The sequence below is a fragment of the Neofelis nebulosa genome, chromosome 5 (assembly GCF_028018385.1).
Source record: "Neofelis nebulosa isolate mNeoNeb1 chromosome 5, mNeoNeb1.pri, whole genome shotgun sequence".
Taxonomy (NCBI): Eukaryota; Metazoa; Chordata; class Mammalia; order Carnivora; family Felidae; genus Neofelis; species Neofelis nebulosa.
In genome coordinates, this window is record NC_080786.1 from 33,805,211 (window position 1) to 33,825,656 (window position 20,446).

At 44.1% G+C, this 20,446-nt stretch overlaps 1 protein-coding gene across 6 annotated transcripts in view; it reads right to left on the reverse strand.

Moving 5' to 3' along the window:
• The window catches only part of DZIP1L (DAZ interacting zinc finger protein 1 like), a 42,914-nt gene that overhangs the window by 12,169 nt on the left and 10,299 nt on the right, over positions 1–20,446 (reverse strand). For all 6 annotated transcript variants that reach the window (XM_058729988.1, XM_058729986.1, XM_058729990.1 and 3 more), the window contains 9 exons: positions 18,322–18,406; positions 14,432–14,553; positions 13,587–13,748; positions 10,156–10,284; positions 5,898–5,960; positions 4,535–4,675; positions 1,955–1,985; positions 867–920; positions 390–523 (listed from right to left, as the gene is read on the reverse strand). In XM_058729988.1, coding sequence (XP_058585971.1) covers positions 390–523; positions 867–920; positions 1,955–1,985; positions 4,535–4,675; positions 5,898–5,960; positions 10,156–10,284; positions 13,587–13,748; positions 14,432–14,553; positions 18,322–18,406 — 921 coding nt within the window. The remainder of the gene's footprint in view (positions 1–389; positions 524–866; positions 921–1,954; positions 1,986–4,534; positions 4,676–5,897; positions 5,961–10,155; positions 10,285–13,586; positions 13,749–14,431; positions 14,554–18,321; positions 18,407–20,446) is intronic.

Below are 20,446 nucleotides of genomic sequence, written 5' to 3' on the forward strand. Positions count from 1 at the left end.
CTCACCCACAGCCACTTGCTGAGTGCCGTGGCCACGTGTGCCATTGATGATGGACACTTCACCCAAAGGACCCTTTCAGAGGGCAGACTGAACCAATTAAATTCCCTCTGTCAGAAATAGACACAGATGAGCGGAGAGCACAGAAAGGTCATGATGCAGGGCGACACCCCAAGAAACCACTGGAAACAGAGAAGAGAGACCACATTGCTGCCGTGCGGTGAGGGGAAGCTGTGTGGGCTCATGTTCCTGGGTATGAAAGGCACCCCAGTTGGAACAAATAAGACGAATAAGCCTACACTGTAAAGAGCAATCAAGCATCTGTCAGGTTAAGAACATCGTGTGTCTAAATGATAGACAGCAGCCCTCACAACAGTAGCCCAGGAGCTTACTCTCTTTATCCCCATGCTTTCCAGCTTCTCTTCCAAGGTGTCCTCCAGGATTGGCCTGAACTGCATCAGCAGGGTGGGGTTTCGCCTCAGCGCTGCCAGCACCTTCTGCTGTCCATCTCCGGAGTCCTCTAACTCTGCAGCGCAAGACAATGACCAAGGTGAGAGGAGGTGAGACAGGCACACAGGTCAGGCTACGCATCAGATGCCATTCCAAATCCTGCCTCCACACACCTGCCGGCTCTGTGACTCTGGGCAAGTCGCTGACCCATCGGTGGACCATTTAGATCGCATGTTAGTGCCTGTGTGTAACGTGCCCGGCACACACAAGGGGCTTCAGAAATACTTATTTCCTTGTCCCTACTTCTCCTCCCCCCCAGCTTCAGTAGCCAGATACAGTGAAGTAGACACAAACTAAACAATGAAGAGGACAAATCTGTGTCCTGCATTAGACACCAGGGAAGGAAACTAAGACCTCACCTTCCTCGGAAGAGTCCTCCTCTGTGTCCGTAGCCTTCGGGCCCTTGTGGATCCCTGAGAAGAGCAGGAACAGTTAGTGTGGCCTCAATGCCCTGGACCCCATCCTTGACCCAGAGGAAAGCATGGGACACGTGAGTGTCGGCAAGAAGGGGTAAGCCCTCCAGTTGTTTCTTTACCCGGGATGGAGCCATGGTCACAAACACTGACACCGGGAGCCAGAAAGACCAGAGTTGACACAGTCCAGCCCTGCCCAACCAGCTGTGCACAACACAGGGAGTCCCAGAACCTCGCCAAGCCTCAGTCTCCTCATCTAGAAAATGAGGATGATAATTCCCAGCCCACATTAAATTGTGGGGACAGTGTAATGAGACCATGAATCCAAAGTGCTCAGCGAAGCCCTTGGGAAGGTTGGGGCCGCAGGGACAGTGCTTCTCTGAACTGCTTGCAAAGCTGGGAAAGAAACGTCTGACCTAGAGGCAGGGATGGGAAGAGATGTGTGGATTTTCAAGTAAAGGCAGAAGGGAGGCTAAAGAGCTAGGACAGAAGAAGTGGGATGGAGCAGGAAGGGCCAGGTTTCATAAGGGGCTGACCAGGGCCGTCCAGGCAGGGGCAGTGCCCTGCCAGTTACTGTCTCCCTTTAGAGGCCAGCACGTGCACTCCTGCACACAAGCACAGCAGAGGAAGACAGCATACTCCCTAAACCGGCCACATTCACACTGATTTGGGGACAACGTGCTACCCCCTGGGAGCAAGGTAAAAGTTGATGGTCCAAACCGCAGACGTGATGAGTTAGAAAGAACCTTTTCCCAAACCCTGCTCCATCCATCACTGCCCCCAGGATCCTCACCCTTCCCCATATCTCCACCACCCTACAGAGAAGAGCAGGCCAGGTAAGAATCCACTGCAGGCTGGAGCCCTATATGTCCCAGAAGAAAATATCTTCCTGCCCTCCCTCACCCAGCCAAAGAGCCTGACAGCACATGTCCCCTGAGCTGCTGTCACCACCATCACCACCCTCATTCTCCAAATTGACTGGTGGGGAACAGGAGAGAGAAGAGGACAAGACAAAATACCCCATGCAGGCTTACCCTCCTCCTTCCTCAGAGACATGGTCTGGATCTACAAAGATGTGGAAGAGAGCAGGTTACAGCCAGCAGGGGACTCTACTCTGAGCAGTGCCTCTGCCTAGCACCATAAAGAAGGGACAGCCACTGTTTCCGTGCCTCCCCCTGGGAGCGAGGAGCTCAAAGTACACTGCCCAACAGCATCTCCATAAGTGGGGGAGGGGGGTGGCACCAAGGCTGGATGGCAGCAACCAGCATGGCATCGTGCTGCCTTTTCCCCTGGTGGGAAAGCCCCCTCCTTCAGAGAGGGACTGTGATTTGAAGGGCAGGAGCCCCATGCAAGCTGAGGGGGACAGGGACACAATCAATACTTTTGGTACAATTGGTGGACGACCAGGGCAAGGTAGGCTCCCTCCCACGATGGAGGCATCTGAGCTGAGTGCCCCCTGGGAGGAAGGAGGAGTGATGTGGACGGTCACTAAACTGTCTGCACGGTCCCCCTCCTCTTCATCCTCCTTCCACATAGCTGCACATGGGACAGCTGCTTATGAGTATGTGACCCCACCCCCACCCCCCACAGAGCTGACTGTCTAGGTTTGGGAGGAGAACTCTGAACTGATAACATGTGAAGTCAAGAGCCAGTGGCAGCCAACTGGTTTTGGTTTGGGTTTTGTTTACTTATTTGCTTGTTTGTTTTGCCACATGGGGCAGATATGAAGTGAAAGGTGATCTTCAGAATAAAAGAAAAAAATTGAAGCAGATATACAGAACACACACAGGAAAGGTACACAGCAAAGGAAAACCCCTGACCACATTCATGTATCTGGTTCCAGTTTATTCCCAGGCTCAGCTGCTCTCCTGCCATGAACTCTGTGAGACACCCTGTCTACCCTAATGACAAATTCCCTCTTCTGCTTAAGCTTGAGTTGTTTTTTATTATCTACCAATGAATGACACATCCAATGTCCATTTCCAAATGTTTCCTCCCTTGTCTACCTCTATTCTAGAGACTGTAAAACTAATTACTTGCTTTCTAACCTTCTTGGCAGCTGTAGTTGCCCATGTAATTCAGCTTTGATTGATAAAACATAAGCAAAAGTCTTATAAAGGGGCCTTTTCATCCACTTCTTCTATTTTTTTTTTTTTTTTTTTTTTTAAATTTTTTTTTTCAACGTTTTTTTTAATTTATTTTTGGGACAGAGAGAGACAGAGCATGAACGGGGGAGGGGCAGAGAGAGAGGGAGACACAGAATCGTAAACAGGCTCCAGGCTCCGAGCCATCAGCCCAGAGCCTGACGCAGGGCTCGAACTCACGGACCGCGAGATCGTGACCTGGCTGAAGTCGGACGCTTAACCGACTGCGCCATCCAGGCGCCCCTCCACTTCTTCTATTGAATATGGTTGTGATGGTTGGAGCTATGGCAGCCATCTTGCAATTGTGAGAGTCAAGCATGAGAACAGAAGTCAACACACTGAAGATGGTAAAAAGAAAAACAGCCTGGATTTCCAATGGCATAATTTTGCTGCTAAACCAAGGCCATCAACTGTCACTTCTTTTACAATAAAAATAACCCCCTATTAACCTATTCTAAATCCATGTTTAACCAATGAGCTCCTAAGTGAAATATTTGCAAACAAGAGTTCTGGATAACAGAAGGAAGAGATGTCCAGACTGGTTCTGAGGTGGCCACAGCAGTGAAGCTAAGTGTTTGCAGAGGTGGGAGGAGGGGCTGTGCAGTAAAAAGAAAAGCAGCAAGGGACGGGGTTAGACACCTGGCTGAAATATGGCTGGGAAAACAGAAGAGCACAAACAGCTAGCGTGCAGGAACAAGAACAGTGAACTAGATAGTGACAGGAAGTGCTGTGCCTAGAGAATCTGTGTGGAGGGGGGTATCAGAACCATGGCAAGGACCTGAGGCCACAGAGGGGCCCCTCTGAGGACAGATACACTTCTCTGCTGACCTGGAACTCAGAAGAGGGAGCTGAGCCTGAGCAACAGGTGCAGAGTCTTGGGGCCAGTTTTAAGAGAGAGGCATTCGTGAGTAAGTGACTTCTCATCATACCAGTTTATCTGACGACCTCACCAGAGGGTGTTCACTTATGAAAAGGGTATTGGGTAGGAAATTATGTCTGTGGACACAGTGAAAAGAACACAGGCTGTGTATTCCACTGCCTGGCCAGGGCTGAATCCTCCCCTGGCTCTTACAGGGTGTCTGATGTGGATGCAAGACAGGCACTTGACTTCTCCAGCCGGTTGCATCATCTGTCAAGTGACAATGAGGAGGCAGCAATATCTGCCTTGAAGAGTGAGGTTTAAATGAAGTACTAAGCCAAGTACCCACCAGGTGCCTGTCCTTAGATGGTCTCTGATGTTAGTGTGAACCCAGTAACACAGCCCCTAAGGACAGCAGGCACATCTTCGGCCTGGAAAAAGACAGGCTGCATCCTCACCATTCTGTGCCCCTGAAGCCTGAGGACCTTTCTCTCTCCTTAATGAGCCTGACTAATGAGACCAGTGCCAGTAGTGAGTCCCAGAGAAGGGAAGGAGATCCTCGCAGAGGTCGAGGGGCACCGAGGTCTGGCTGGGAAGAGGGACAGACCTACCATCTCTTCCTGGGAGGTGATGAGCCTGGCTTGTTCCTGGAGCTGGGCACGGAGAGCACTGATCTGGCGCTGGGCCTGGGCGGCTGCTTTCCTCTGATCCTGAGACAGGGAGGCCTGGAGCCTCTCATTCTGCTCCTGCAGCTGGTGGGCACAGGAGAGTCAGTCACATGTCCGCAGGGACCTATGGCTGCCCAGGATCTGCAGGGCCTGCACCTGTAGGCAAATACTGGCCGGAGTTTCACCTGAAGCAGGGGAGGGGGCTGCCAGTCCTGCACAGGTGGCTTTCTAACAAGATTGACTACTGTCCACGCTTCACTCAAGGGAAAATAAGAATTGAACTCAGGCCCCTAAGATCAGGGCAAAAAGGCTCTCTGTCCAGTGTGACTGCCCACTGAAGCACAGTCAGATAACCTGAGGCCATTCAAAAGTCCTCAAATTGTGTTTTTAGGTAAAAACAAAAGGTGAAGGAAATATGGTCACATGCTGTTGTAAGAGCAGACAGAAGATAATACTACTTATGTTTGCATAAAGAAACTTTAGAAAACTACACTAGAAAGCAATAAAAGTCAGCTGTGGGGTGGGTTTTGGGGGCAGGTAGACGGAGATGGGGAGGAAGTGAACCTTAATATATCTCAGCACACTTTACTGAGGGTACCTTAACATATTTCTTCTGCTTTTTGAATAAATTTAAGTGTATTGCCCATTTTAAAACATTTTAAATAAAATAAAACCACCAAGATGGAAATTACAGGAATTGGGGGTGTCTATCACGTGCCAGCCTCTGATCTGAGACTTTTAACTTCTGAGCTTTCTACAGGCAGAACATAGGGCTCTTGTTAATTGGCTTCCTCCTCAATTTGCTTTCTTCTCAGGGGTGTTTTCGTAGAAGCTGTTTTCTCAGCCTGAGGCCTGCTGCTCTCTGTTCCCTGGTCTCAGTATCTGAGCCCTTCCATTTGGGCTCCCTCTGAACTACAGCTGAGGTCCACAGCCACGTGCTTCTCTCCTGGGTGGGGTTTCAAAGAAGGGCCCAAACATGAAAGGACCAGGCAATTCATCAGAGGTTATCAGCACAACCCTCCTCGCAGAGCCTGAAGGGGTCCCTGCAGAGAGGACCGCAGTGTAAAGCAAGTGTTGGGTTCAGAAGAAAAGGCCAGGGGGCCCTACTCCTGACCTGGGAGGCTGCTGTCTAGGCAGCGGACCAAGGCCTTCTCTGTATGGAGGGGAGTCAGCTGCCAGGAACTGTGTCAGCAACAAAATACCTGCCAACCAGTTCGAGAGGAGTAGGGGTGAAGGATGGGGGTGCCATAGGATGAGAGGAGGTCACAGGAAACCAAGCTCCCCCAGACCACCCAAGGAGGGCTACCTCTCTCTTCTGAGCTGCGTGCTCTCCCTGCAGTTCCTTCATTTTTCTCTTCCATTCTGTTTTCTGGAAAAGATAAAAGTTTGTCAAATGGGCCCCCATATGTTAAAATATAGTACGGGGGGCACCTGGGTGGCTCAGTTAGTTAAGCATCTGACTTCAGCTCAGTTCATGATCTCACGGTTCATGGGTTCGAGCCCTGCATCGGGCTCCATGCTGACAGTGCTGAGCCTGCTTGGGATTCTCTCTCTCCCTCTGTCTCTGCCCCTACCCTGCTCATGCTCACTCTCTCTCAAATAAATAAACTTTAAAAAATAAATTAATTAAATACAATATAGTATAAAGCTACAGGAATTAAAAAGTACTGGCTCATATTAGGCAGAGTAGTGAAAAGAATAGAAAGCCCAGACATGGGGGAGAAAAATGGAAGCTTAGTCTGGAGAAAGATAGATTATTGACAAATGGAGTTCAAGAGGTAGTTAAACTGCCTAGAAAAAAAAAAAATGAACTTGAATCTTTATTTCATATCTTAAACCAAAATAAATTTTAGGTGGGTCAAAGATTTAAACTTAAAAAATGGAAGTTACATCAGCAAGACCGTACAATAAGAAGTTCCAGCTCTCAAACCCTCCACAGATGAGAATTCCTTTATGGGAGCCCACAAACCCAGCACCTCAATGGATAAACACCTGAGAATAGATGCATTCCAGAGAAGTTTCACTTTACCTGCATCAGCTCTCCCTCAAGGTGGCACAGCTCAGTGCCAAGGGAGACCTCCTCAGCCCACAATTTTTCCCACGGGGGAAGGGGACAGAGAGTGAGCACCCACTGCCCCAGCCTTGCAGGATGCTGCCCAGGAGGCCCACTTCTGTCCCACCCCTCTCAGAACTGAGGGAAAGAGCACAGCTGACTCAGCTTGTGGCTCTGGCACACAGATCTCAACAACCAGCCACAGATCCAACTGGACACCGGCTGGTGTAAGTGAGAAGTAAATGTACAGAGTAGTTATATGCTATTGATATTAAGTTGTTATCAGCTTAAAACAGACCGCTGTCCTAGATGTTTTATGTAAGTTTCATACTAATCACAAAAAACCTACAGCAGATATGCAAAAGATAAAGCAGTCAGAGCATACCACTACAAAATAAAACCATCAAATCAAAAAGGATGGCAGCTGGGGCCTCTGGGTGGTTCAGTGGGTTGAGTGTCCGACTCCGGCTCAGGTCCCAATCTCGCAGTTCGTGAGTTCGAGCCCCACGTCGAGCTCTGTGCTGCCAGTTCAGAGCCTGAAGCCTGCTTCAGATTCTGTGTCTCCCTCTCTCTCTGCCTCTTCCCCTCTCTCTCTGCCTCTTCGTGTTCTGTCTCTCTCTGTGTCTCCCTCTCTCTCTGCCTCTTCGTGCTCTCTGTCTCAAAAATAAATGTTAAAAAAAATTCAAAAAAAAAAAAAAAGAATGGCAGCAAGAGAGGAGGAAAGGAACAAAATAACTACAAAAATCTGAAAACAATTAATAAAATGGCAATAGTTAGTCCTTACTTATGAATAATTACTTTAAATTTAAATGGATTAAATTCACCAGTCAAAAGACAAAGAGTGACTGAATGGACTAAAAAAACAAGATCCAGCTGTGTGCTGCCTACAAGAGACTTACGTTAAGGGCACACTTGCAACTGAATGGATGGAAAAAGATATTTCACACAAATGGTAACCAAGAGAATAGGGGTAGCTTCACTGCTGTCAGGCAAAAAAGACTAAGTAAAAAACGGTTACAAGAGACAAAGAAGATCACCACATAATGATAAAGGGGTCCATTCATCAACAGAATATAACAATGTAAATATATATGCATCCAATGTCAGAGCATCTAAATATATAAAGTGAATATTAATACAACCAAAGGGAAAAATGGCAGTACAGCAAGAGCATTGGGCCTCAATAGCCCACTTTCAAAAATGGAGAGATCCAGACAGAAAATCAATAAGGGAACACTAGACTTGAACTGCACACCAGACCAAATGGACCAAACAGACATATACAGAACATTCTACCCAAAAGGAGAACAACCTATAAAATGGGATAAAATATTCTGCAAACCATATTATCTGCTAAAGGGTTAATATCCAAAATATAAGGAACTTAACTCAATAGCAGGGAAAAAAATTAAATGGACAAAAGACCCAAATAGACATTTCCCCCCAAAAGGCCTATAACATCATTAATCAGCAGAGAAATGTAAATAAAACCACAATGAGATATCACCTCACACCTGTCAAGATGGCTGTTATTAAAAAGAAAAAAAAAGATAAGCGTTGGTAAGGATGTGAAGAAAAGGGAACCCTCATACACTGTTGGTGGGAATGTATATTGACACAGTTATTATGAAAAACAGATTGGAAGTGCCTCAAAAAATTAAAAATAGAGTTACTCATTTCCCCCAGGGTATCTCCAGGTGTACATGAGGTATACTTGTTAATAAACTTGATTGCTTTTCCTGTTGTTAAAAGAAAAAAATTAAAAATAGGACTACCATATAATCCAACAATCCCACTTCTTGATATTGATCCAAAAAAACTGAAATCAGGATCTCAAAGAGATACACTCCCATGTTCACTGCAGCATTATGAACAGTAGCCAAAATAGGGAAACCTAATAATCCATTGGTAGATGAGTAGATAAAGCAAACGTGGAACATACATACAGTGGAATACTATTCAACCTTAAAAAAGAAGGAAATCCTGCATCAACATGAATGAACCTAGAAGGTATCATGCTAAGTGAAATAAGTCAGGCAAGAAACACAAATACTATATGATCTCAGTTACGTGTGGAATCCAAAATAGTCAAACTTACAGAAACAGAGAGAGAATGGTGATCACTAGAAGTTAAAACAGGGAGAAAATGGGGAAGTTATGGTCGAAGGGTACAAAGTTTGTTATGCAAGATATATATACTGTTGTGCTCGCTTCGGCAGCACATATACTAAAATAAGATATATATACTGTACTGTATACTTTGCTAAGAAAGTAGATCTGATGTTAAGTGTTACTGCCATACCCACAAAGAAAATAAAATAAAGAGTGGAAGGAAACTTTGGGAGGTGATGGATATGACTGTGGCCTGATGGTGGTGAGGGTTTCAAGGGTGAGTTATTATCCCCAAACTCACTGAGTTGTATACATCAAGCATGTACAATTTTTCACATGCCAATCATATCTCAGTAAAGTGGTATGTATGAATGAATAAATAAGGCCATAAAAGCACTACAAGAAAACGCAAAAATATTTTCTTTTTAAACGTCAGAGTGGCCATAAACAAATTGATGATTTGATCATTTTGACCACATAAACATTATTAATTTTGTATGACCCAAACCACGATAAAGAAAATTGAAAGACCAGTGTTATGGGAAAAATAAGTATAAGAATAACAGAGGGCTGGGTTCACTTCCATATGTTATACAAACTCACAAACCGGGAAGGAAAATTAGGCAAAAGGATGTGAACAGAGGTTATAGAAAAAAATTAGCTTCCCTTACCGGGAAACTTGTGAAAGGAAACATCAAGCAGTAGAAATATTTTACTGCTGTTAGTTAGACTTTAAGCTCTTTCTTCACAATCTTAGAGAAGCAGAAACAGAAGCACAACCTGATTTAGTAACGATCCCCATTGCTCTTCCTTGCCGTGGGATTATCAGTGATTTAGACCCTATCTCGCTGCATCGTTGCACGATTCATTCAGGGGTGGCCAGAGCCGCCTCCTGCCGGCTCATGAGAGCAGACTGTGCACCAGCCTCTCCAATGCCATACCCAGGGACCTCGCGGTGGTAGCACGAAATCAGAGATGGCGGGAAATTCTACACCATGGAAAATGGCAACTGCTACCTATTAAAGCAGACAGCCGTTGTTAAATATTTACCATCACATCACTAGATCCATCCCAAATACCTTCAAATCCAGAAGATTTGTTTCCAACTGGGTTGGAATCAAAATGAGAGTAAAGGTGCCCAATAAGAGACATAACTGTATGTGTTTTGAAAAGATCCCAAGCAAACCTGATACTGTACTCATCTGTATCACCAGCCCCACCTTAAGCCCCAGCCCCAAGCCTAAGAATCCTATTCCATGATTCCATGTATTGGCAGAAGGTCTGAAAATGTAGAATTTGATGTCTTTCAGCTTCCGTAACACCATAGGGCGAAACTAAGAAACTTTGTTGGAAGACAACCTGGCTGGCGGTGGAGGAAAAGCATGAGACGTTAGCTCACCTGTATTTCCATCATCTCCTTCAGGGCCCGGAGTTCCTGAGTCTGCCTGAGTCGCTCCTCAGACTCCTCGTCCCGTAGTGACCCGAGGTTGGACTCCATCATATTGTGGGACTGCAATGCCTGCAGTTTCTGAAAAGGCCGGGACACAGTTTTATTTAGATGAAGATCTAGTCTTGATGTTGTCTTTTACACCTTGAGCAATGTCAAAAAGGCACACCTTTCCCAACCACAAAGTCCAAGCTGTCCTCACCAGATATCTACATGCCTGCAAACACACCCACAAGTGAGCATTCCCCTTGCCCAGGGTTGAGAGCTCAGTGCTTACACAGGAGAAGCAAGTTCCCGTGGAAGAACAGAATTTGAGAACATAATTTCAATAGCACTAGCATTCTGCTGCATTCAAAATCCGGAGCTCACTAGACAGCTGCCCCCTTTCCTCTTCAGTCTCAAATAGGCTGAAGAGAATAAGACTCCTATGGCCTTTGGGAGGGTCTCAGGTACTCTGGACCATTCCCTGAGGACTCCTGTCCCACCTCCCACAAAAAAATCCTGGTTGTCACCAACCAGACCTGGTTTTGTGTGGTTTGGAGTGGTATCACCCATACCTAATGATTCCTCAGCTAGCTGCATGTAATCTGAAGGAAAAGACACAGGAAAGTGGATCCGAGAGAAGAGGCCTTTCCACCTATGGCTATATTGTTAAATATATCACTGCTGTATTCACAAAATTAAATTATCTCCATCTCTATTATTACATACAAAACTCGTAAGACCCATTAAAACTTTCAAGAACTGCAAGTCCCTGAGTTTAACCTGATACCATTCTCGATAATCTTTAACTCTTCTCTACTGCTAAAGCAATATCCGGTCCAAATGTTAACATTTCTAAACCCCTTGAGTATTTTCATAGAGTCAAATGCTTTATCAAGTGTATGCACAACCCTCGGCTTCCCGCGTGTCATCTCTGCCTTCACCCCAATATTTATGATGCCCAGAGAGCTGGCTCTCTCGGCATATGACAAACCGGCATGGTGATTTCCATTCAAATGGGTACTCCTTTGGCCATTGGATTTACCCTACATCTTATCTCTCTTCAGTCAGGTAACTCAGCCAAAGTAAGCTCACAGACTTCTGTACCAGGGGGGAAATTTTGAGGAGAAACATCTTCAAAAAGTATTTCCCTCTACCCAATGGGGCTCCTGGGTGGCTCAGTCAGTTGAGCGTCCGACTTCAGCTCAGGTCATTATCTCACGGTTCGTGGGTTCGAGCCCCACATCAGGCTCTGTGCTGACAGCTCAGGGCCTGGAGCCTGCTTCGGATTCTGTGTCTCCCTCTCTCTGCTCCTCCCCTGCTCACACTCTGTCTCTCTCTCAAAAATAAATAAAGATTAAAAAAAATTTTTTTTTTAAGTATTTCCCTCTCATTGGCCCTCCTGACAGCAAGGGAAATCTTTTGTTGTGTTATGAGGTAGACTGTCTTACAGTGTTATTCACACTCACTCTAACCGAAATCTTCTCTTTTTCTCCCCAGAATTAGAAAAAAAATAACAAAGTAATTATCCAAATACACTGAGAATTTGGGTTTCCAGTTTTGTTCCCATAATAAAAGTAAAATAATGAAATGTCACATGAGAGGCGACAGGGAGAGACACACAAACACAAAAACACAGCATATGCAATCCTACAGAGAAAAGACAAATAAAAAATAAAAAACAGAAAAATGATGTTCCAGTTTAGGGAAATGTGATCCAAGTTAAAAAGAAACCATGGATGGTAATTATGTCCTCACTCACCAAAACTTAGAATTTCCTAGCCAAAAGTAACCCTCTGACCTTTGATGGGGTGGTTTCTGAACAGTAACTCCAAATTCAAATCAATACCTATCTATCAAACATCCAGTCAGCTAGTGCTGTGTCAGGGGATGAGAGTCAGCAGGGCGCACGCCAGCTCAGGGAAGATGGGTGTGGAGCTGGGGGGGTAGGACCATGAGGTCCATACGGTGGGGGAGCATCTTATCTCCCACAAATCGTTCCTGACTACACTGCAGGGAGGGCTTAAGCCACTACAGACACACACACACACAGCTCTCATCTCAACTCCACAGCCATCCCTATCCTTGGCTTCCCATCTCAGATTGAGATGATGGACCACCCAAGACTCCAAGCATATCCTATGACAAGCCCCTTCTGGAAAAGTTGTCAAGGTATTCCTTTAGCAAAACATGGAATGACTGTGAGAAATGCACAGCTCATTTGCAAAAACAAGAAATGATTCTCCTTGATGTTAGAAGGACCAATAAGAGCTCGATACATTCTGAAAATATTTCTCCTCAAAACTTTTTCCCTGATATGGTTTTAGTCATACGGGTTTATATAGGAAGATACAGTCTAGGAATAATCTTTAATAATGTTTTCCTGAATGAACTTAACAGTATATCCATTAGAAGAGCAGAGGCTTACAAGTTTAAAAAGTTAAGTTCAAATCCCAGGTCTACCTCTTAGTAGCTGTGTGACCTTGAGCACGTTATGTGAACCCCAGTGTCTTCACTTGTAAAGGAGGAATGATAATAGTGTTGTTTTTAAAAAAAAAAAAAACTTTTAAAAATAAATTATAAACCAGGGGCACCCGGGTGGCTCAGTCAGTTGATCATCCAACTTCGGCTCAGATCATGATCTCACGCTTCGTGGGTTCGAGACCCACGTCGGGCTCTGTGCTGACAGCTCAGAGCCTGGAGCCTGCTTCGGATTCTGTGTCTCCCTCTCTCCCTGCCCCTCCACCACTCGCACTCTGTCTCTGTCTCTCAAAAAGAAATAAACATTAAAAGAAAATAGAAAAGAAATTATAAACTAATAATGTGCCTACTTTGAGAATGTTATGGTTGTTTTGTTGTTGTGAGAATTAAAAGTTAATGTGTATAAAGTGTCCGCACAGGGGCTAGAAACCAGTTAATACACTCAGTAAATCTTTCTATTATGCATGATCTCCACAGACCCCAACAGGGTGCCTAGCATATAGCCAGTGCTCAGCAAATACCTGTTAAGAGAAAAATGCATTCATTCAAACTTTGCCTCATAGCTCATCCAGTGACAAAAGAAAGCCCTTTGCAAAAATAAAGATAATGTCTAGGGAGTTTCTACTATATACCAGACAATGTTAAGTGCTGTCTACGTGTTAATTTAACCATTTCAGCAACCTGTCGTACAGAAGAGAAACTGAGGCACAGGAAAGTTAAGTAACTCGCCTAAGGTCACACAGCCAATATGTGATAGAGCAGGGATTCAATCCCTGGCACTGGCCTCTGATATCCAGCCTCACAGTATATTAGCTCCCAATGGCAGATGAAATAAAACAAGTACAAATGAAGAAATGAATTTTGAGAACAAATAAACATATTTTCAGCAAAAGAACACTGAAAGACTTTGTGTTGGGTACCTCTTCTAGAGTTGAGTTATGGTTGGCAACACTTTTAAATTCATCCCAAAATAATTTTTTTAGCTTGTCTATTTCCTCATATAGTGTGGCCCGCTCTTTTTCTTTCCATTCATCAAATTCTTTCTTAGCTTCTATCTCCTTCTGACGAGCAATCTCTGCTTCCTGGAAAGAAAAACAGGAACAATAGAATCACTAATTCTACATCATGGCAAATATTTACTGAGAAACTGCTAGGGCCCCTTGTCTGTGCAAGTCACTCTAGAGACCAAAGAAGATTCGTCCTACTGTTCCTATTGTTTGGACATGGAGTGAGACAAGTCTTCTCTGAACTGTAAAGTCCCTTGACAATAGAGAGCTTTTTCTCTCTCTTTATGTTCCTGGCATAGTTGGTGCTCAATAAATGGATGCTGAAGAAATGAATGAAGAATAAAGAAATGAAGGAATGAGTAAGGCAAGATTACATATTTTCATTCTACAAGTATCTACTAAGTATGTCCTCGAGACTGGACTTTGGAGTTTATCCAGTCTTGGCTTTCCAAAAGCCAAGTAGCACTGTAGTGTAAGAAGCTAACATTCAGGTTCAAATGCCTTCGGAGGATGCTGAATAGGGCAGAAAACAGCAATTCTCTCTCCTACTTTTGGCCATACAGATCTGGGAAAGCAAATGGATTTTCCTTTGCAGATAACCTAAGATCATTTGCCACAACCAAGAAGATGCCATCCTAGCTCTGACTCCCAGCTCCAGGAAATCAGCGAGACTTCTGGTCCTGTGGGACACCTGTGCATCATGGGTCTCCTGCATGAGACTCGAGCAAGTCTCCCTGGTGTTTCCTCTCCATGCCCACCTGGAGCTGCCGGTGCCTCTCGGCCTCCCTCTGGGCTTCCAGCTCCCCTTGGGTCCATTTTAGTTTGGCCCGAAGCTCCTCCAGTATCTCCTCCACTGGCTGTTCCTGCTGCTTCTGCTTCCCTGTGGGCTCCACGCAAAGACAGGTGACCAGGTTAAGTCAAAAAGTTAGTGGAGTGCAGTTCGTCGCCTATGCAATCAGTCACACCTCAGTCTGAGACCAGTTTGCCACTCCCATTGGATACTGACCACAGGCAAATGACATAACCTCCCTGACCCTCAGTTTCCCCAAATTGGAAAGAGGAGATAATAACAGCACCTAACTCAGAGGGTTGTCATGAGGATGAAATGTGACAGTGCAAAGTGCTTGGCATGACCGCTCAATAAATGTGAACTATTATTGTCATTTAAAGTAACTATTTTGACAGTACTAACACACGCAAATGTAAAAGCAAAACTGATAGACTAACAGAAGCAGAATACCAAATGGCATTTACACGGTGATTATCAATACAAAGAACATTATCTATGCATCCTCACAGCCATCAGAGAGGAGTTTAAAGTAGTGAAAATAATTGTAGTTTTAAGTTCCCTTTTTTTCAGAAATACGTATAGTAGTAAGTTTCAAGTGAAAAAAAAACAGCATGCATTATGAAGGAAACTTTCAGCCAAAGTTTTTTAAGTGTATACTTCAAACTTTCTAAGATTAAATAATAAAAGAATGAATTATTGGGGCGCCTGGGTGGCTCAGTCGGTTGAGCATCCGGCTTCGGCTCAAGTCATGATCTCGCAGTCTGTGAGTTCGAGCCCCATGTCGGAGCCTGGAGCCTGCTTCGGATTCTGTGTCCCCCTCTCTCTCTGCCCCTCCCCCACTCATGCTCTGTCTCTCTCTGTCTCAGAAATAAATAAACATTAAAAAAATTTTTTTTAAAAAGAATGAATTATAAAAGAATATTCTAACTAAACCACATACAGATAAACCAATGAAAAAGACAATTGTACTTGCACAATTTTTATAATTTATTTATTTATTTTTTGAGAGAGAGAGGGCACAAGTGAGCAAGGATGGGGAAAGAGAGAGAGAGAGAGAGAGAGAGAGAGAGAGAGAGAGAGACAGAGAAGCAGGGCTCGTGTTCACAGGATGTGGGCTCGAGCTCACCAACCATGAGATCATGACCTGAGCTGAAGTCAGATGCCTAAGGGACTGAGGCACCCAGGCACCCACATTTGTTACTTTTCAAAGTACCTTTAGTGACTATTAGATAGATGGTACTGTTACTAAAACTCTAAGTCTTTCTTTGAAAAGAGAAATGGTTTTTCTCAGACTACTTTTTGGAAAGAAGCAATTTTAGACACAGTAGAAATTAATTTGGGTTAACAAAATGATTTAGGATGATATGAAATAGGAGAGTGGAGATATCTGAAGAGCCATATCTGTCTGAGAATAAAAAGGTCATGAATATTAATTTAGCAAAAGTTGCCTTAAGAACATATTTTCCCTCTCCTTCAGCACTTAATCTTAAGAAAATGATAAGGAATATGTCCAAAGACTTACATATAAGAATGTTGATTAAGTGATTTATAAGAAGGAAATTTATGAGTAACCCCTATAAAGTATGTAATAATTTAATCGTGAAATAAAGTATGATAGCTGCATGATGGGATATTATTCAGCCATTAAAAATCATGTTTTCCAAGATGCCTGAATGACACTGGAAAATGTGATATATTTTTAATTAAAAATAAACAATAGGGGAGCCTGGGTGGCTCAGTCGGTTAAGCATCTGACTTCAGCTCAGGTCATGATCTTGTGGTCTGTGAGTTCGAGCCCCGAGTCAGGCTCTGTGCTGACAGCTCAGAGCCTGGAGCCTGTTTCAGATTCTGTGTCTCCCTCTTTCTCTCTCCTCCCCCGCTCATGCTCTGTCTCTCTCTTCTCAAAAATAAACGTTAAAAAAAAAATTTTTTTAAAGCAATAGTCACAACCACATACTGTATGATTACATATGTACACAGGAAAATAATAACAGAAAACACACCAAAATATTAAGTAGGTGATATTGTCGATGGTTTTTATTTTCTCTTTTCTACTTTTCTGTATTTAAATTTTCCAGGTCAAAGGCATTTTTTCCAATTTTTTTATTGTGGTAAAATACACATAACATAAAATGTAGCATCTTAGCCATTTTTAAAATTTTATTTAGAGAGAGAGAGAGAACATGCACGAGCAGGGGAGAGAGGCAGAAGGACAGAGAGATAGAATCTCAAGCAGGCTCCATGCTCAGCACACGGCCCTGGGATCATGACCCGAGCTGAAATCAAGAGTTGGAAACTCAACAACTGAGCCACCCAGGAGCCCCACATCTTAACCCTTTTTAAAGGTACAGCTCAGAGGTATTAGTACATTCATAATGTTGTGTAACCATCACGACCATCCACTTCCATAACTCTTTTCTTCTTGTAAAACAAAAATTCTGTATGCTTTAAATAACTTCCCATGGTCTCCCTCCCCCCAGCCCCTGGCAACCACCATTCTACTGTCTGTTTGTACAAATTTGACTACTCTAGATATCACATAAGTAGAATCATACAGTATTTGTCCTTTTGTGGCTGACTTACTTCACTTAGCATAATATCCTCAAGGTTCATTCCTGTTGTAACATGTTACAGAATTTCCTTTCCTCTCAAGGCTGAATAATATTCCCTTGCTTGCATAGACCACATTTTCCTTCTCTATTCATCTGTCTGTGGACAGTTAGGTGCTTCCACATCTTAGCTACTGTGAATAATGTTGCCATGTACCTCAGTATACAGATATCTCTTCAAAGACCTTCAAAGATCTCATCAGAAAAATTCATTTAAGAAGTAGAAAATCTGTTTTCCTTTAGCAGCCTCCAAAGTAGAATCAGAAATAATTAGATATCTAATAAATGCATCACAACTAGATAAATGGTGCTGTTTTAAAACTCTATGGGGCGCCTGGGCAGCTCAGTTGGTTAAGCGTCCGACTTCGGCACAGGTCATGATCTCGTGGTTTGTGAGTTCAAGCCCTGTGTCGGGCTCTGTGCTGACAGCTCAGAGGCTGGAGCCTGCTTGGATTCTGTGTCTCCCTCTCTTTCTGCCCCTCCCCCACTCACTCTCTGTCTCTCAAAAAATAAATAAATGTTAAGAAAAAAAAATAAAAACTCTAAGTCTGCTCTTTGGAAAGGAAATTAAAATGAAGAAAAATAAGAAAAAGGTTTTACTTAATGGAATTTTTAGATTTATATTGATTTATATTTTCATATCTGTATTTATTTTATTTGTTAGCAGCTATTTGTTATGTCACATATTAAAATATTAACATCCATTAAAAATGGATATAAAGTATGCAAATCTCTCGATGGGGAAACATACAGCCTTGCTACTCCTTTTGGAATTTGAAATGATGAAATTAAACCGATTAAGTCATAATAAGCTCATGTACATACAGAGTTAAAGAACCAGTCTAACTGCTTATTAACCCTTTTAAGCTCATTCATAGTTAGCATCAGAGAAGAGCAGATTCACAGAAGGTTGGGAGGTAAGGACCCTTCCAAATCACCCCATCTGACTGCCCAATTCACAGCAAAGGCCACTGAGACTCAGAGGGAGGGGCAATGACCATGGTCACATGGTAGAAAGGGATAAAGCTAACACTGGAACCCACTGTCTGACTCCCTTTTTCTCTACACACATTGTCAGAAACCCTCCCAGGCCCATGTGGGATGGATCTCCCCAGTGTGGACGATGGGATCACATCCTCCTCTACTGGAAGATGAGGCCTGAGGGCAGCTGTGGTGGTGTATGTGCCCCACACCCACTGAAGACCAGCCCAGGCCCTTCCACGGTCCCAGGAGGGCCACCTGGACTCACCACCTTCTGCCACGCCCACATGCCTGCGCTGGATATGGCCCCGGAGAAAGGTGGCATTCATGAACGTCTTGTCACACAGGTGGCACTGCACGGAAGGCAAAGAGTGGGAAGTGTGGTATCAGATTACCTAGCTCAGCCTGGGGCTCTCCCGAGATCAAAATTCCCATCTCTTTGGGACCCGTGGGCTGCTTCAGAAATGAAGGATCTGATTTGAACACGACCAGTACCCTGGGGAGCTGTGAGTGCTGACTGGGTATTTGATGATACTGAGTAGTTTTTGTTGGTTTTTCAAAGGCGTGATGATGGTCTTATGTCTATGTTTAAAAGTGGGAGTCCTCACCTTTTAGAGATCCATACTGAAATAGTTAGAGATAACACCATATGCCTAATACAGCCGAATGTAATGCAGGGCCGGGGGAAGTGGGTAGGGGAACATACGAAAAAGCATTGGCCAGGGTTGATAATGAGTGGGCTGGGTAGTGCACAAATAAAGGCTCATTACCATACTCCCTCTTTTGTACATGTTTACATTTTTTCACAGTAAAAAGTTAAGAAAAAACAAAAACAATATCCAGGTCCCACCCCAGGGCTGAGAACCACCAGAGCATAGGACAGCAAATAATAGTATCTCTAATTCTGCTTCACTCTCCTCAAGCATTTCAGACCATACCAATCTTTCACATCATCTTTCCACTGTAAAACTTCAAAATTTTTCCAACACAACTTTGCAGGCGGCCAATCCTACTCAATCAGACTAAGAGGGTCTATCTTTACACAAATGTGATGGAAACTGTCAGCTGTCCCCTGATACCTATTGCCCCTTTTTTCTTAGTTTTAGAAACCCTGATTTTTAGCTGGTCATGAGGTTAATGAGAATAAACACTATAAGTTCCAGCCTCCCTTGCAACCAGGGTATGGCCATGTGACTACATTCTGGCCAATGACATGTAAGCAGAAGTGACAGATGCAACTTCTAGAAGGTGTCGTCAAAGAGTCATGATAGGACACTAGCCACTCCTTCTTCCTCTGACAACAGAACCCCCGTTTTCTTCTGGGGAATTACCCTGTCCTTTACTCTCCAGCCATGGACTTTGGTCAATCCCCAGCTCCATGGGGGGACATGTGACTTAGACCAAAGCCAGTTACAGCCCTGAATTCCCAACCCTGAGCTCACCAACCGAGATGGGTATGAGACCCAAACACAGCCAGATACAGGAGACAGTGAAATACTAGCCAGGTTTCTGGGACCAAAGTAGGCCCTCTATCATGCCAACCTTGAATCTGGGAAAATCAGATGCTAGCATTGCGGTGGCCCAACTTGCTATCACACAGACAGCAGCTTTCTAAGAACGGAACCCACACTGAGGAAGAGTCGCCAAGAGCCACACACAAACTAAATTCTAGTGCCACTGATTCCAAGGACAAGCCATACCTGAGTCCCACCATGGCTCTGGATTTTTCAGTTAAATTAACCAATAAATTCCTTATTGGCCTAAGCCAAGTTAGACTGCTGTTTTGTCACTTACTACTAAAAGATTCTGACCCTCTTTATCATAATTGACATTATATCAGTTATATCAATTACCATTCAATCAATTAATATTGCACCATATATTCCTTCCGTCCCACCACCCACCCCAAAACTATGAATTTCTTGAAAACCTGAATGAACATGACTTGTGCCTGCACCCTCAGAACTCGGCACAGGGCCTGGCCACCATGACAATTCACCAAACTGCAACTGTCCCGAGTCCACACTTTCCATGCAGCTGCAAATGTTCAAATGCCACTCTGAGTAATGAACTGTCACTTGGTTGAACATGTCGGAATGGGCCTGGCAATACCAGTCCCTTGCTACACACCAATTCTACACACACACACACACACACACACACACACACACACACACCTCTTACACACACCTTTTCATATCACACTGCTACATGCACACACAAACCCTTCAAACATATGCTCCTGCCCTCCATAAATACATACACCTTTGCACACATATACATCTTTCATTCATTCACACACACCATAAATACATCTTTATATACACACTTTCACACACAAGCACGTTACACACCACATACTCTATATACATACACACACATATCATGCACAG